This window comes from Bemisia tabaci, chromosome 10 (assembly GCF_918797505.1).
Source record: "Bemisia tabaci chromosome 10, PGI_BMITA_v3".
In the NCBI taxonomy this organism is placed as follows: domain Eukaryota; kingdom Metazoa; phylum Arthropoda; class Insecta; order Hemiptera; family Aleyrodidae; genus Bemisia; species Bemisia tabaci.
Window position 1 is genome coordinate 21,767,722 of NC_092802.1, and position 15,712 is coordinate 21,783,433.

Genomic DNA, 15,712 nt, shown 5'->3' on the forward strand with positions numbered 1-15,712 from the left:
ATTTTTAATTTGTTCGTCTTTTCAAGAGACTTAGAGACCTTTTGTTAGTCTAGTTGAGAGAGAAACCAAACACTCAATTTGGTCTGGAGCGGCGCGGCGCGGCGCAGAGTGCAATGATGACGAGGACTTCAGATAAAAAGGAGAAGCTCTCGGCGCGCCGCGCCGGTTACACACATATTAGCGCCTACAAGACTCGATGAATACTTCACGCATTGCGTCAAAAACAGTGTGGTCAGCAGCGGTCGGCGTAAAACGCATAGCGCCTAGAAGACTGTAGGGATACTTGACGCATTGCGCCACACACAGTGCAGTTGGCGCGGTGGCGGAAATTAAATCATTAAATCACATTCATGTTCATTCTTTCATAATTTTTTCGTTCTTTTCTTATAAATGAAAGGCTTCGTCCACACAAAGATAGGTTTACGAAACTTAATTTTCGCGCAAAGTTCGTGAACTTTTGCTAGTGTTGACAGCACTTTCACAAATAATGTGCCCAACACGAGTATAAACGCGTCTTATACACCCCTCCTCCTCCGGCATGTTCACTTGATGGTTTGTATTGATGTTTCAAAACGAATGAGAAGGGGTGGCAACATACAGGCAAGTAGGGGCGGCAAGTAGGTAAATCCGGTCCTGATCGACACACCCGTGAATGGATCGACAAAATTGGAAATTTTCACGAGGCTGTGAAATATTTCATATTTTTCAGGGGCGAGAGTATGCAACCCGCACTCAAACACAAAAAAAAAAGAAAGTCACAATTTTTACATTTTGTGAAATACGAAAAGGAACCAGTATTTTTCATTATCTTCCATAAATTTTTGAAATTTCACGAAATATTTCACGATTTTATTTTTCATGAAATGCCACACTGTCCATGATTCCACCTGTGAGCTCCAATGGCTCCACTAGCTCCACCACCCGAGCTCTCCCCGGTGCTCAATCGAGTAAAATCAGCTGTTTTAACCTAACAAGTTGTTTACTCAACTTGCTGTCTACATAATCAACCTGTCGAATTCCTGGCGCCCACATCCTCTTCGGCGATCAGATATTATCATCCACGTTCTTGAAAGCGTTCGTTCTTTATTGTATGTCTGTTGAGGTTCAAATTTATTCCTCATTATTTTCTCTCTCGATTTGTTTTCGTTCAAACATGCCAATTTAATCTGCAGCTCAGTGTTTGTAACCTTGTGGCAATCCCAGCTTTAACTCAACTTCGTTCATTTAAGTCGTGATCCATCATGACAGAAGTCAGTGGAGATGCAATTCGCGAGTTGCGAAGCTCATTTCTGAAGAAATTAGAAGCTGAAAATAAGACCGAAGGTATTGTGGTTTCGTTTTGTCCATTTTCTTGTTTAGTTTCGAAAGATGTGAGCGCATCCAAACCGCATTGCTCATCGACAATCTAGTCAGTAAAAAGGCTCGTTACTTGTCATTCCTAGACTTAAATGTATTGTTGTTAGTTACTTCATTTCCTAAAACTTTTTCTAAGTAATTTAAAGACACCAGCCTATGGAATGATTTCAGCAAAATAAGTGTTGTTTCTACTACCATGTGGGTCAGAAATTTAAAAGTGTGGAAAGCAAAGAGAGCTATCACTTACTTGTTGTTTCATAGATTTGATTTATGTTTCCAATGATTCACGAAATAAGGTCAGAGCCCTCAAGACCTAGCCCCGCACGCGCTTGATTTTTAGGGCTTTTAAGTCATCACCTAAAAAAGGCATTTTTCTGGCTTGCTAGAACTCGCGCATCGTATGTTGTGACAAACGTCAAAGTATTGTTTTTGTCACCACTCATCAGTGGTGCCATCTGGCTGAATATATTAACCTGTTGAGTGGTGCTAATTCAGATGTAATAAGAGATTGATTGTCTCAACATAGGATGTGCGAGCTCTAGTGTTTGCATCTTTACAAAGCTACAACTTATAAAATAGTACAAAATTATTCAGCGCCTTTCATGGACGGCAGAAAATTAGCAAGTGCATTCAGATTAATCTTCCTGAGGGGTTTTCTTTTTGCTTTGAAAGCCAAACCAAGAAAACTAAAATTAAAAGAATATCATATCATGGCAACTACTTACTACCTGGATGTGCCTGGAGATGGTGGCTAAAGGCCATAGCCCCCGCTAGTTATGGGTGCCTGATAAGGGACGGGACCAGGACCACCCGTATCTTACATACATGGGATTGAGGCATGCTTGGCAGCGCGTTCAGCAGTGAGCAAGTGGGCTCAAACTCTGATTTTTATCACCTAATCTCTGCTCTCTCCCGATCATAGATCCTGTCAGTTCTCTCAGCAAGATTCCCAAACAATTTAAGCTAATTGGTCCGCTCTTCTTGCGGATATGCAGAGGCATCAACGAACATACCACTCTAAAAACTGTCGGCAGTCCAGAAATTCCTCAAGCATCGTTCGTCAGATGCTAATAAGCTTTGACTATAATCTCATCCATTGTCGACCCTGTTTATAAAAGTGGTCAAAGTCTTAGATTAGCTCTCGCTAATTTTCTGTGAGCAGGGACTCAAAAATTTGTTTCAATTTTTTCTCCTTTTCTCACTTGAAGTATCTCTTTGACTTTAGCGACTAATATTTTTTGTCGCTGTACAGGATTTTTTGCGGAGGTTGATGTTGCGCGAGTTAAAGCTGATGATGAATGGCTAGGCCGATTTCTGCTTCATCATGAAATGGTCCAAGATGATGCTCTAAGTATGTTGTGGGAAACACTGGAATGGAGGAAGCAGAACAGAGTCAACGGTAAGTTGTTCTTTCTGTTCACATTTGCAAGGCTTCTCGCATTAAAGTAAGGCGTCCTCTTTCTAAGGAACTGTGAAAAAGAGAGAGAGAAGTTTGAAAAAGGAAAGGAACAGGGTAAAGAAACATGTTATCTATGATTCTTTGCATTGATTTCTAAGTATCTGGTCAATTAAGTCTTTCGATATATAAGTATGTTGCAAGTTTGAGTGGTCTGATGGATGAGGTATGATAAAGAAGTAAACACTGTAGCTTTCTTTGATTTACAGATAGCATGAAATAAAGTGCATGGCTTGGCATTAGTCCGTCCTTGCAGTAAAATTTCTTGTTGGCCTTGAAGCTGTAATTCTGAGTCCAGTTACATGACATCACTCAGTTATTTTCATCTCTGATCTGAGTGTCCAGAGTAATTTAGAAAGAAAACTAAATTGATCAGTAGCCAGTTTTAGTGGTCACATTTGCTTATTTTTATATAGAGCATAGACATATTTATGCCAATAGGAATTATGCTCAAATACATTTTTTTAGGAAGAAAAAAACTACAACAACAACAAATGTGTGTTCCTCTTGGTTTTTTCTATTTTTCTAATCTGTACCTATATAGTTTTTTAAGGACAAATTCGTCCTTATGTTAATTTCGAAACACTACAACATGCTTTTAATTGTGATCCTTTCACTGAGATTTCTCTCATTTTTAACAGGATGATGTTATTTACTATTTTTTTTTCTTTTTTTCTTGCAGAAATCAATGATCTGGTTAATTATGATTACCTGAAAGAAGGTGCCCAGTTTCCACACAATTTTGACCGAGACGGGAAAGCACTGTTTATTTTCAGATGTAAGCTGCACAGCAAAGGCCAGAAAAGTTTTGATGACCTAAAAATGTGCCTTATCTATTGGTTTGAACGTCTCGAAAAGTGAGTAAAATACATACAATGAAATGTGGCTCTCAGTGACTTTAAAAGTTATTTTCTTACATTGCGTGTTTGAAATGCTATCGAGTAATTGGGCGTATTTAAGCAAAAAAACTCGATTTACTGAAGGACACCATGGCAGGTATACATCTGTTGCATAGTGGTGTATGATAGCAACAGGTGTGAGGTGGAATTCAGAAAGACTGACTCTCAAACCAAATCTGAATAAATTTTCTTACCTTTTCCTTGATTTTTAAAACTTTAATAGTATCCACTGTTCTGGCAGAGAATTTAAGTAATTGTGCAATATTATGCAATGTTTAATTTTGGTGCTGTAATTTATCAGTCACCAAATTTTGAGTCTCACTCTGTAGATTTTTAAATCATGATTTTTCAGTCCCACTATAAATTTATTATGTACATTTGTTGCTCTAAATGAACAATTTATTTCGTTCCAGGGAACACAAGGGGAATCAAATCACCATAGTATTTGACATGCAGGATTCTGGCCTGAGCAATCTAGATATGGATTACACGAAATACTTAATAAACCTCTGTAAATCATACTATCCATACTTTCTCAACTACATACTCATTTTTGAAATGCCTTGGATCTTAAATGGTGCGTATTAACATGAGAACCAGTGATGGTCCATACTAACTAGCTTCTATGAATTTTAACGCATGAAACCTGTTCAAAAATCAGATATTTTGAATTTACTCCGTCTGGGTATCATTAACATAGTTTGGTATTGGAGAATGTAAGGAAACAAACCCGAGTACCTAAGAACTTACATCAAGAGGCCTCTTATACTCAGCGCATCTAACAGTTTTCTCTTCTATGTTTTTTTTTTATTTTAACTTTTAATTTTTTTTTATATCCATGTTAATTTTCGTATTTTTTATTTTTAATTTTTTGACTCTTCAATGGGTGGGTATAACTGTAAAAAAAAAACAAAATGGACCCCAAAGCGAGGTAAAAATCAGACCCCTAAAAGACATTTTTTCTCATCAAAATTTCATGTAGAGTTTACATGTAGAATGAATCAAAAACTTCCAAAATCAAGTCATAAGTGAGGAAGCACTGTTCATAGTTTTCACGAAGAACACTAAATTCAAACTTCCTACTTGCAAAAAAACCATAATCAACGTCAGTTAAACGCACGTATTTCTGCCAAACGGAACTATGTGCACTAAGACATGAGCCCTGTCTCAGGGCTCATGTCTTAGTGCACATTGTTCGGTTTGGCAGAAACACGTCCAAATTAGTCTGTCAGAACCTACTTGCTAGGCCAATAATTTCTGCTTGGTTTCACAGCCGTTTTCCTTCTCTTCAAATACATGGCAACTCTACTCTTGCCAAAAAAAAGTCATCATCCAGGAAAATTCTTCCACCGTAAAACATACCCAAAGTAGTTTAGTACTTGATTTGACTAGGGTAGACTTTGGTTTTTCAGAAGTACTTAGGAAGTGTAAACTGACTGAAACGAAACACGGTATTTTCGTACTTATGAGTTAGATTTGGAAATATTTAATGCGGCCATCGCATACCACAAAAATTTTAAATTAAAAAACATTTGTTGTGATACTTAGTTTTGTGCCCTGTCTAGTGGTCCATTATGTCGTAAAGAAATGTCTATTTTTTGGTTTTTGTCAAGTTTCTTTTAAAATTGGACAAAGGTTTTCCCACCGAATGAATTTAAAGAATATCTTTGCAGAAATTAAGAAAAAATTACCAATGAAATATTGTGAATACAAGTGTCTGTGTAAGAGTATTTGTAGTGAGCAATTTTTGACGAATGGAAAAATCACCTCCAAAACATTTACCAATTGGAGAACTCATTGGAAGCCTCAATAGTGTAACTTCATTTCAGTGTTTCTGAACGTTTTTTAATATTTTATTCTATCCATGGCTCATATTTTTTTACCATAATTGTAGTGAAATTTTTATATCATTTGTCTTGATTACCTTGATGCATGAAAATAAGTTTTCGTGGCAACTTTGAATAACTGGAATGGAGATCCATTTTCTTCCTTTTTAACCATAGTTGGAATCGACATTTAGACATCCTTAAAACGTTCTAATATTTAATTGCTTTAATTTTTAATCCTAACAGCTGCATTCAAAATAATAAAATCATGGTTGCCGGAAAAAGCTGTCCAAAAAATTAAATTTGTCAATCAGAAAACGCTGGGAGAATATGTGGAACCCAGTCAAGCCCTGAAAAGCTGGGGTGGAGAAGATCCTTACGAGTTTTCGTTTGAACCTGAACCAGCCCCTGTTGCAATCAAAATCGATAAAAAAGTAAGAACTTTTGCATGGATTTTGTAGTGTACTTTTATTAACTTCTCATACTTTGTAATGGCTTGTACTCTGTGTACAGATATAATTTAAAAATCCAACGGTTCTAAAGAACAATTCTTCGGAAAATGTAACTGTCCTGATGAAGGAGGACCTGCCTAATAGAAAAAAAAAATTGAGCAACGACATTATTGCAGAAGGAGTGCGTCATAAACATTTTGGGACAAAAAACATAAGAAATTTTCAACTTTTGTGGATGCTTTCCATAAAGTTTTTTTATGTATTTGCACTTGCTGTGCCAAAAATAAAAGAGGGAACTATTCAATAACAAGCAAAATAGTCTAGCAGTCTTCAACATTCTACAATGCAAGCCACAAGGCTAAGGTGTTTCTTCTTATTGAAATTTTCAAAGTTCAGAGAGGACTTGGTCGTAAAGGAAGTGGATGGGTTAGAATCTTCGTGCAAGGAAAAAAATTGCAAACAATTTTTATCCATTGCTCAAACAACTTAAGTAACACAGATTAAAATTCAAGGTTTGAAGGAAAATTAGCAATGTAATGCAATACTAGCATGTAACCCTGATGATGACGGGGTGAGGTTGTAAAGCTATGATATATGATATCGTTCCATTAAATACAAACCATCACAGCATATGGCTAATCCAATTTTCTCCTCGTACTTAATACTTGCTGTCAACCATACCGTGTTTGATTGATGCAATATAGTAGAGTCCACGCCAAGTAAGCTTACGCACTTCTAGACTGGGACAGAAGATCGTCTGACATCCTTTTTCCATGTTAAGTAAATGCAAGAAGCAAGATGGCGGACCTTCTGTCCCAGTATAAAAGTGGGTAAACTTATTTAGCGTTGACTCTGGCGCTGTAAACTGGTAGATACCTGAATTTGAGTGTAATTGGAGAATTACCCCCTTGCAACTTCTGTTCTACTTTTATTGATTTAGATGCCTCCAAAAAGAATTTCTGCGTTTCTTTTGTTTTACTTTTCGTGCGTTTCATCCAAAGCTACCTCACATGAAGGAGCAACTCCTGCCTCACTTCTGTTAATTTCTCTGATCCTCCTTGCATTCTAGATATATACGTTACCTCCTCCCGTTTTCCCAATCCTGTCCCTGTGAGCTGGCGGTCCGTGGTGTGGTAGCAATGTAAAGTTTCTGGAAGACTGCATGTTTTCCTAAAAAATTCTCAATCATCGAAATCCAAATCCTCCCTCAATTCCATCCCTGCCTGCTGACTTACCCACGGAATCAAAAATTCTTGGTACTCTCTCTATTGTCACGGTCACCTTGCAATAAAACTGTTTTTCTCGCTGTTACTGTTTTTTTCTTTGCAAAGCGACATCATAGTTTGTCGTTCAGGTAAAAAGTTCTCCTCAGTTAATTGGTTATTTTTATGCTCCTGATTACTGGGCAACCCAAATTTCATCCTTACAGTACAGCTCTCAACAAAAAAAAGTAATATTTACCAAAGTTTTGGACTATAAAAATCAAAATTTTCTTCCCTATTATATGTAAAAATAATACATATTATTTTTCACTAAAATAAAATGTATCAATCATTAAAAACTCAAACGCGAAAATAAAGTTAAGTAACCGCCAATGCATTTTGGGCCTCTGCAGTCCCTTCTTCAAGGCCGAATTATTTCGTCAGTTTGAGTTTCCAATTTTCTGATTCTCTTTTCTCTCTTATTCATCCAGTTCACAGTCTATTATCTCTTTTTTTTTAGTTATAATTTCGGTTTTGTTTTTCATCTCTTTTGGTTTCACATGTTTAATTCCTCACTGAAACATTTTTTTAAAGATTGTTAAAAATCTGGAGTAGTGGCCTTGAAGTAATAATAAAACTTGTGTATGCGACAAGGTCTCCCAGTGTGAAACTCAATGCTAGGCTTGTGCAGTAGGTCAAGCTATTTTATCTGCCTGGACTTTGATCTTATTTATCCACAGTCAAAAAAAGTGGAGTAAAGCATTCTGCTCGTTATCCATTAAATCATATTTATCTCTAAAACTTAGTCAGACTTTTTTGTGGTGTCAGCATTTATAAAATGTATTGAAGTGTTTTATTGAAACTAGACTTAATGAACGAGCTAAGAAAATTATCAGATTGGATTTTTGAGGTATTCAACCCAAACTCATCTGGAGAACCTAATTCATGAAGCAGACCTAATTTGTTCGCCTCCTTGTGTTACTTATTTCAATGCTAGCTTGTGAAAGCGCTATTATTATTATTATTTGATGGTGTTATTAACTAATGAGTGTTCAGTTGACACAAATGCGGAATTAAATCGCCAAAAGTAAAGTGGGGGTAAAAGACGGCAACGCATTGACAAAGAGTAGAGGTGGGCAAACTCATGAGTCATTTAGACGTCTTAGCTACCAGTGGGCTGATAATTGAAATGATAGACAAAGCTATAGACAAAGGAGACACAGGGAGTATGGAGCAATTTTATTGGTTGAAATGGGTGGTTCCTATAGTCAAGGTGAAAATGATGTACTGACTATGGGGTCTCCTCTGGGTTTTGGTTAGTTAGTCTATTACCTTCCTCCTTTGTCCATTCCAACCTTCCGCTTTGACCAATAGTATCCCTACATACCCTTTTCGTCTTCTTTGTCTATAGCTGTATCTATCAATTTCAATAATCGGCCTTCAGGTGTTATATTTAGTATTAAATTGATTCTTTCATGACCAAGAGGAAAGTACGTGTTTGAACACAGCGATATCGTTTGAGTAAATTTCATCCAGGTAAAATTGTGCTTGAATGAGCTTTTTCCCTCTATCATTAGAATTTTCGGTTCTCATCTTATTTCAATGCATGATGGCTAAAGCACCATCTCTGCCTAGAGATGAGGGCCTTGCAACTTGTTTGGTTAAAATTCATTCCTTTTCTTATGAGAAAAATATCTCTTGAATCAGCCATACATATTTTTCAAAGTGTACTTTGGTACATTTTTTTTTAAAAAACATAAAAGTTGACTTATGTTAACCTTTAAACTTTACAGGACATTACCCATCACTCTTTAACCAAACTGACCACTTGATCATGTTAATTTCTGTAGATTTCTGTATGTTCGCCTCCCTTATTCCATCGTTCCTCTACCTCCTCCTTGCGATTTTGATTGTATGGTGTTTAATGTTTCAATTGACATTCTATTTAATGCTACTTCGAAGATTGATTTGATACAATCTTGACTTGATGAGAATTGGTGTTATCAGGTGTATAAAACATAGCTTGCCAGCTGTTGTAGTTGTTTTCAAAACAGCTGTTCAACTTGATAATGTGTACTGAAGTGTCGAGATCTTAATCTTGAATACTTACACAGATAAGTAACCGAAAAGTTTGATATCTTTATAACTTCATAATTTTTTCTATTTCAATCTGCAAAAAGTGAGTTACTCTCCTTCAGTTAAAACAAATAAAGTGTGCATTTTATACTTCCTTCTAATGATGCATCTTTCTGGAAGCATGTAAGTGGTTTCTCCTTTTAGCACCTCGAATAACATCTCTGAGTTCTCGGTGTGCTTTTTGCTGCTTCTGTGAAATTAATCAATTTTAGGGTTAGGTTTCTGAATGTATTATTTTGTTAAAATTTTTTATTCTTTCTGCTTTATTTTTAGTCATATTCATCCCATTCTGTGCTCAATTTTTAGATCCATCTTTCAAGTTCATCAGCTTAAATGCAAAATTGTATTGAACATTTTTTAAACTTTAAAACAGTACCTAAATCCAATGTAATAACTGTCAATTAACTTTTTCTCTCTGTAGAATTATTTTTGTCATTGAATTTTAGCGACTTGTTGGCTTTGTCAGTGCAGAGTTTATTGAGGGGGGGGGGGGGAGAATAATGAATTCCATTTTTACACATGCCTTTCCACTGAAATTCTTCCAGAATAGGTATCCAATTTTAAATTTTTCATCCTACTTCAAAAATTAATATAATGTGTATATTATAGACCAGGAGTCAAGACCTTGGATCAGAATCTAAAATCTGCCTCATCAAGGTAACCCATTTCTAAACAAGATCAGATCATTTCTGTCGATACATTTTTCCCTTGTCTGAAGAGTTAGAAATTAAGGATGGAAAGCATGAGCATGCCCTTTTATTTAATTTGTCTTCTCTAATCCTCCTCATTTTGTTTCGTTTTAGGTGACGTTCAACGATTTGTCACCTATAATTTCAAGTCAAGGATCCACAGACATGAATGTTAGCAATGAAAGTCAATGTTAGTATTAAAAAACTCCTTAAGTTTCCTTTTTATCACAGATTTTATATTTTCTGACATCTGTTTCATCTCTCAAAGATAGACTGGACTGAATCCAGCATTCGGTTAAAATAAGCCCTGAAATCTTAGAAGAGAGCACTAGGTAATTGAAAGAAAGTATTCCTCCTGAAGCAAGAATAATTGTCAAAAAATTCCATTAAGAATTAATGACTATTTTTCATATATTATTTCATGTATATTATATATATATATATATATTTCATATATATTATTTTATTATTTATATTTCATATAATATTCGTATGCCTTTAGCTGTCCCACGTTTCCCTCTTTCTAAGCTTTAGTTTTCTTACGCTCGAGTCTACCGATTGATCTATCTTACCTTCTTATGTTTTTATCGGAAAAAAACTTTCATCTGAATGGGAATACCTTTCCATCTGGACCGACTTTTGTAAGAGGGGGGGGGGGTGCTCAGGTGGCGGGGTTGATAGAGCTGAGGTACAACACTGGTTTGCGGGTATTTTATGGATATATATATTATTTACACACACTGGCATAACACAAAACAAACTTAAAGCTTCGGCCTCAAACTGTAAACTTCAAACTCTAAACTTCAAACTTCAGCTACTTACGCGTAGGGCTGCGAGCCTCTTTGAATAAACGTTAGACCCCGGCACGTCGATTGATCAATAGTTTTATAGCAGCAGGCGAGGCGCTCCATGGCCAAGACCGAATCTTAAGCCCAAAAATTCGGCCCCGGGAAAGCTCGCCGCGCACCGCTACTCAAAACAAATTGTGCAAGAAAGTGGCAGAACAGAGGTTGCAAACTCTACTTGCGGAGCCACCGGAGTCTGACCAGAATGGGTCTGTACATCCGATGTACGGCCCTGTTTCAACTTTAACAGAAGTGCACCAAGTTGCATTGTGAAGAAAAATAAGTTTGTAGTTTTGAAATAACTAGTCATAAATTTTCTTTTGCCCAAAATTTAAAGCAGAAATTAAAAATATTTGTTTGTAACATTTTTTTCAAACTTTTTTCTCAATATCAAGTCCTATGAAGCAGTACATATTTAACCCTTTTTTTCTCGGTTCAAACTTGATGAGACTTTGTGCTTTTCTGTTAAATTCAGTCCATCTGAGTCATCATGATTTTTCTTCATGAACGTTTTTCTCTATTTTTCAGCCTCCCTTATCAACATTACTCCGGCTGATGCTGTGATTTTCAAGTACGATGCAACCAATTCCGAATATGTAGGGCAAATCCACATCAGCAATATTAGCAATGACAAGAATGTCTCGTTTAAAGTGAGTAATGGTTTTTGTTCTTTTGTTTTTCTTCAAAGGACTCTGATAATCTTAGAATTTTTAGATTAGAGGTTACTTTGACCGAAAAATTTGATGTCTATAGTGAAAGTGCTGCTTTTCATTCGCCAGTTGACATGCTTGCTAACAGACTATTTTTGCTACTATTTGTTGACTACTATCATACTATTTTGTCAATGTAGAGATCAGGTCCCTCCTCTTTTACATATTTTCCTTTGACATTAGTCCTCCTCCCTTCTTATCTTCCTTTCTTATTTCCATTTATCAATTGAATACTTTTTTTATAATTTTCTTTAAACTTTCATGACTTTCCCTCTCTAAATGAAGCACATTTTATCAAAATTTTAATATGTCTTTGAAAAAGTAAAACGAATTTTCAAAACTCAGCAATTCAGATGTGCATTTTCAGAATTATGCCACCCGAAAAGCCAAAATGTCGAGCCTATTCCTCAGAGCCAGACATCAACTAAATCTAGGAGAAAATATCTTATAAAAAAAAAAGAAAAAATGAAAATTGAATGGTGCCGTGCGAAAACCGCCAATGTCAATTTTATATTTATAAAGCCGCTTTTACAGCGCTCTCTGGAGCTCTGCAACACCTAGTCCACTTACAAGGTCTGCACACAAAGTCCCCTATCCTCCCAAAGCCCTTCAGGGAGCCCTTCAATGCACATTTTTCCAGTCCTAAAATCAATCAGGAAAGTACCCTCCGATGTGTTTTGGTATGCATTTACAGTGAATGCTGTGCAACATGTAAAAAAGAAAAAATTACTGCTGTAGAAATTTTGCAGTCCAAAGGGAGGGCTGCCTCTGGAAAGTACAGTAGATGACTAATTTTGAACATCTTATTTTTTCTCCAGATAAAAACAACTTCACCGGAGAAGTTCCGCGTCCATCCCAGTATCAGTATTCTTGGCGTGGAAGGCATGGTAGCCATCACGGTCACCGTTCTGCCTGACTTCACACCCAACCAAATAATGAAAGAGAAGTTTCTCATCATGTGTCTGCCTGTTGAAAGCATAGATTTAGACAGTATTGCCCTCTCTGCTCTCTGGAAGGTATTGTCATAAGTATTTTTCTGAAACCGGATATTCAAGCTAAATAAATCTCTTTAAATAAATCGATTTAAGTATTTTGCAGGAATGACCAGAAACATTTTTGGTGTTTAGAATGGTCTTATCACTAAATTCTCTTGCCTTTTCCAGTTGAATCACAGAGAATGAATAAGAAAAATACTGGCAAGTACAAAAATACCACATATACTAAACACTCGCTTCAGGAGGTTAGCCATTGAAATAGAAATTGCCATGAAAACTGTAAAATCAAGACAAAAAAACCTGGAGGAATCATAATTTAAAAGAAAAAGGTCTTATTAAAAGACTCAATTAACCTCACTAAAGTAAAAAGTGGCGATAGAAGTGTTTTGAGACTGTCCCATCCCCTTCATCAGTAGCATTGATTGTGCTATTGATAAAGGAGCTGCATCAGCCTGGAAACATGTCTAGAACCACATTTTATTTTATTGAGGTAAATTGAGTTTTTTTAACAGAACCGTTTTCTTTTAAATTATAGAAATTGCCGGCTAGGTTGGCCTTGTAGTCAGCACTCTAGGTCAAAAGGTTCTGGTTTTGAATCCTGGTAGTGGCAACGAATCTTCCAAAAATCGATTAGTGTATCTGCAAAAATAGATTCCACTTGGCCTAGTCCTTGTAAAGGAAGCCTAGAGGATGAATATTGACGGTGAAACTACCAGAACACGTATCTCATTTCCGGTGTTTAAAAATCTCTGCTCTCGTTTTACGTATTTTTGTGGACGAGAATAAACCAATATCAACCCTTGAAGTTTTCACAGATTTTTCTTAACACTGAGAAGAAAAATCACGGAAGTTTTCAAGAATTAATGTTGGGTAGTTTTCCATCTAAAGATTAATTATGACAGGATGTCTACGACATAGCGACGTGGTCTGATAGTTTCAACGTCGATATGTAGTTCCAGCAATCTACCTGGGCTCTGCTTAGTTTGCCAGGCTGTAAAAAGGAAAGAGAAAAAACGATCCTTCATAGATAATGGAATTAATAGACTGTTGTACAAACTGTCCCAAAAGGAAATATACTTAGTTTATAAGGTTATGATTTTGATGATAAATTGAGCTGCTGTTTGTGAGGGGCGGAGATAATAGTACTCCTCATATTTTTAGTATTTTGAAAACCAAGAGTTCATCTGCATAGACTTGACAGATATGATTGTGACTTAGCATGTCCTTGATTACTGATTTATGTGAAAAATTTTGCCCCATCTTTCAGGCGGCTAACACCAAAAATGCAGAAAACTATCGGCTCCGATGCGCAGTCGAGTGCGATGAAACGGACCCATACGTTGGCAGTAACAATTATGCAACCTCTTCAGCCACAAATGTAAGATTTAGAATGAATGGCGCTGCTCCTGTGGACGTAAATGAAAAGATAGATAAACTATTCACCATGGTAAGTGTTTTGATTAAGGAGATTTTTTCCTTGCTGAAGAGCTCACTGAAAACCGATGGGACATCACTAGGGATGACAAAGTGTTTCCAATTTGCATTCCAAAAAATTGTGAATTAGATGTACAACATTAGAAACTTGGTTTCATTATTGAAAACTTGGTTTTGAAAAGGATTCTGTTCTGTGTTTTGCAACTGTCAAAATACAATTTCATGTCATACATAGCAAACTTATCACCAACGCTGCACCTACTGTTTATGTGCATATTACTTTTGCTCTCAGAAAGTACTATTTATCAAAGAAATTTTCAAGTAGTTAAAGAAAATTGCAAAAAAGATGTGAAGAAGAGTAGGAAAACATTCACTTTTTGAATCAGGACTTTAGTATGTATATGCAACGCAAGAGAAAAATTTACCAAAACTTAAAAATTCAGGGGCTTGGAGGACAGAAAGAATAAGTGTAGTTTTAAAGAATGACCGATTATCATCGCCTAAAATCATGTATGATTTTTTCATCCCCTCTAAAGTATTTTCTGTATCAGCCGCACAGGGTACGCTTGCTGGTGACAGCACAATTGGACTACATTTTGCAATCCGGAACTACAATTTCTAGCTCAGTTTAGAAACAATGTATGCACCATTAGTTTCCCTACGCACTTAATTGTTTTTCGGGATGAGCCAGAAATTGTAGATCCTAATTTCAAAATAGAGTCCAATTGACAAGTGATGGGTAATGAAGGATAAATGAGAAGTTAGGCGAAATGTTACTTAGAGAAAACTCAGCAACAGTAATAACAGTCCTTGTTGTACTTATGTTTATCTACTAAATGCCTTCACTCTATCAAATATGTTTGTTATAGAAGCAAATATTACTGTAAATTTAATTATTTAACATGTGTTAGTGTCCATCACCTTGAAAAGTAATTATTCATTTTCGTTCCATAGATTACAAGACTGAATGAATGCAACGGTAAACTCCATCAAGACCTCCAGAACAATCAGCGGTTGTCGATAATCACACTAGCACTATTAGCAGTCATCGCCGGTATCATGATTTACATGTACATGCACAGTAATGCAATTGCCATTGGGGGTTCGAAAAAATTCTAGCAATTACTGCAAACATCGTTCGACCAGGCGCGGGTTTTTGTGTTCAGGTTTATCAAGCCACTAACCTCTTAACCGGCAAGAAACTTCACCATTATCCGAATCTGCAGATCATTTTTTTATTGGTGCTGAAAATATAATCATCTGCAGAGACAGGAATCTTTGCCTTTTTTTGCTGCCGAGCTATTTTTAGTCTGAGTCGGTAGGTCAGGGCTAGCCAAGTCAGAAAAGTATTATAGTAGAGGTTCGGCTGACTCTAATCTTGTTTGTATAATTGTATTGTAATAAAAATGTTTGTAAGATTTTTTGAGGTCTATTTATTCAATAGGGTTAGAGCAAGGTTAGTGATCTGTACAATTTTCAGATATTTTTGGGGAAATTTAGGTTTGTTGCACCGGTAATGTAACCACATTCTGTAGGCAATGGTGTTAAAGTTCTTCGGTGTCCTGTTTCATTATCTTGATACAATTTTTAACGAAAGGGCAAGAAAATACAATTCTGGCCTTTGGGTAATAACGCTTTTTTATTTCGAATTTAATTCTGTCTGAGAAAGTCACTTTCAATTCAATTCCTTTTTTCTGTCAATAATTTGAAAT

The 15,712-nt window shown here is 36.2% G+C and overlaps 1 protein-coding gene across 1 annotated transcript; it reads left to right on the top strand.

Annotated features, from left to right (window-relative positions):
• The first annotated feature begins 985 nt into the window (after positions 1-985).
• Positions 986-15,421, top strand: LOC109037800 (motile sperm domain-containing protein 2). The gene is made up of 10 exons (XM_019052619.2): positions 986-1,323; positions 2,609-2,755; positions 3,495-3,669; positions 4,125-4,288; positions 5,784-5,971; positions 10,131-10,206; positions 11,390-11,511; positions 12,390-12,587; positions 13,834-14,013; positions 14,955-15,421. The coding sequence occupies exons 1-10, from the start codon at positions 1,242-1,244 to the stop codon at positions 15,117-15,119; spliced, it is 1,497 nt and encodes a 498-aa protein (XP_018908164.2). The 5' UTR covers positions 986-1,241; the 3' UTR covers positions 15,120-15,421.
• Positions 15,422-15,712: the final 291 nt, after the last annotated feature.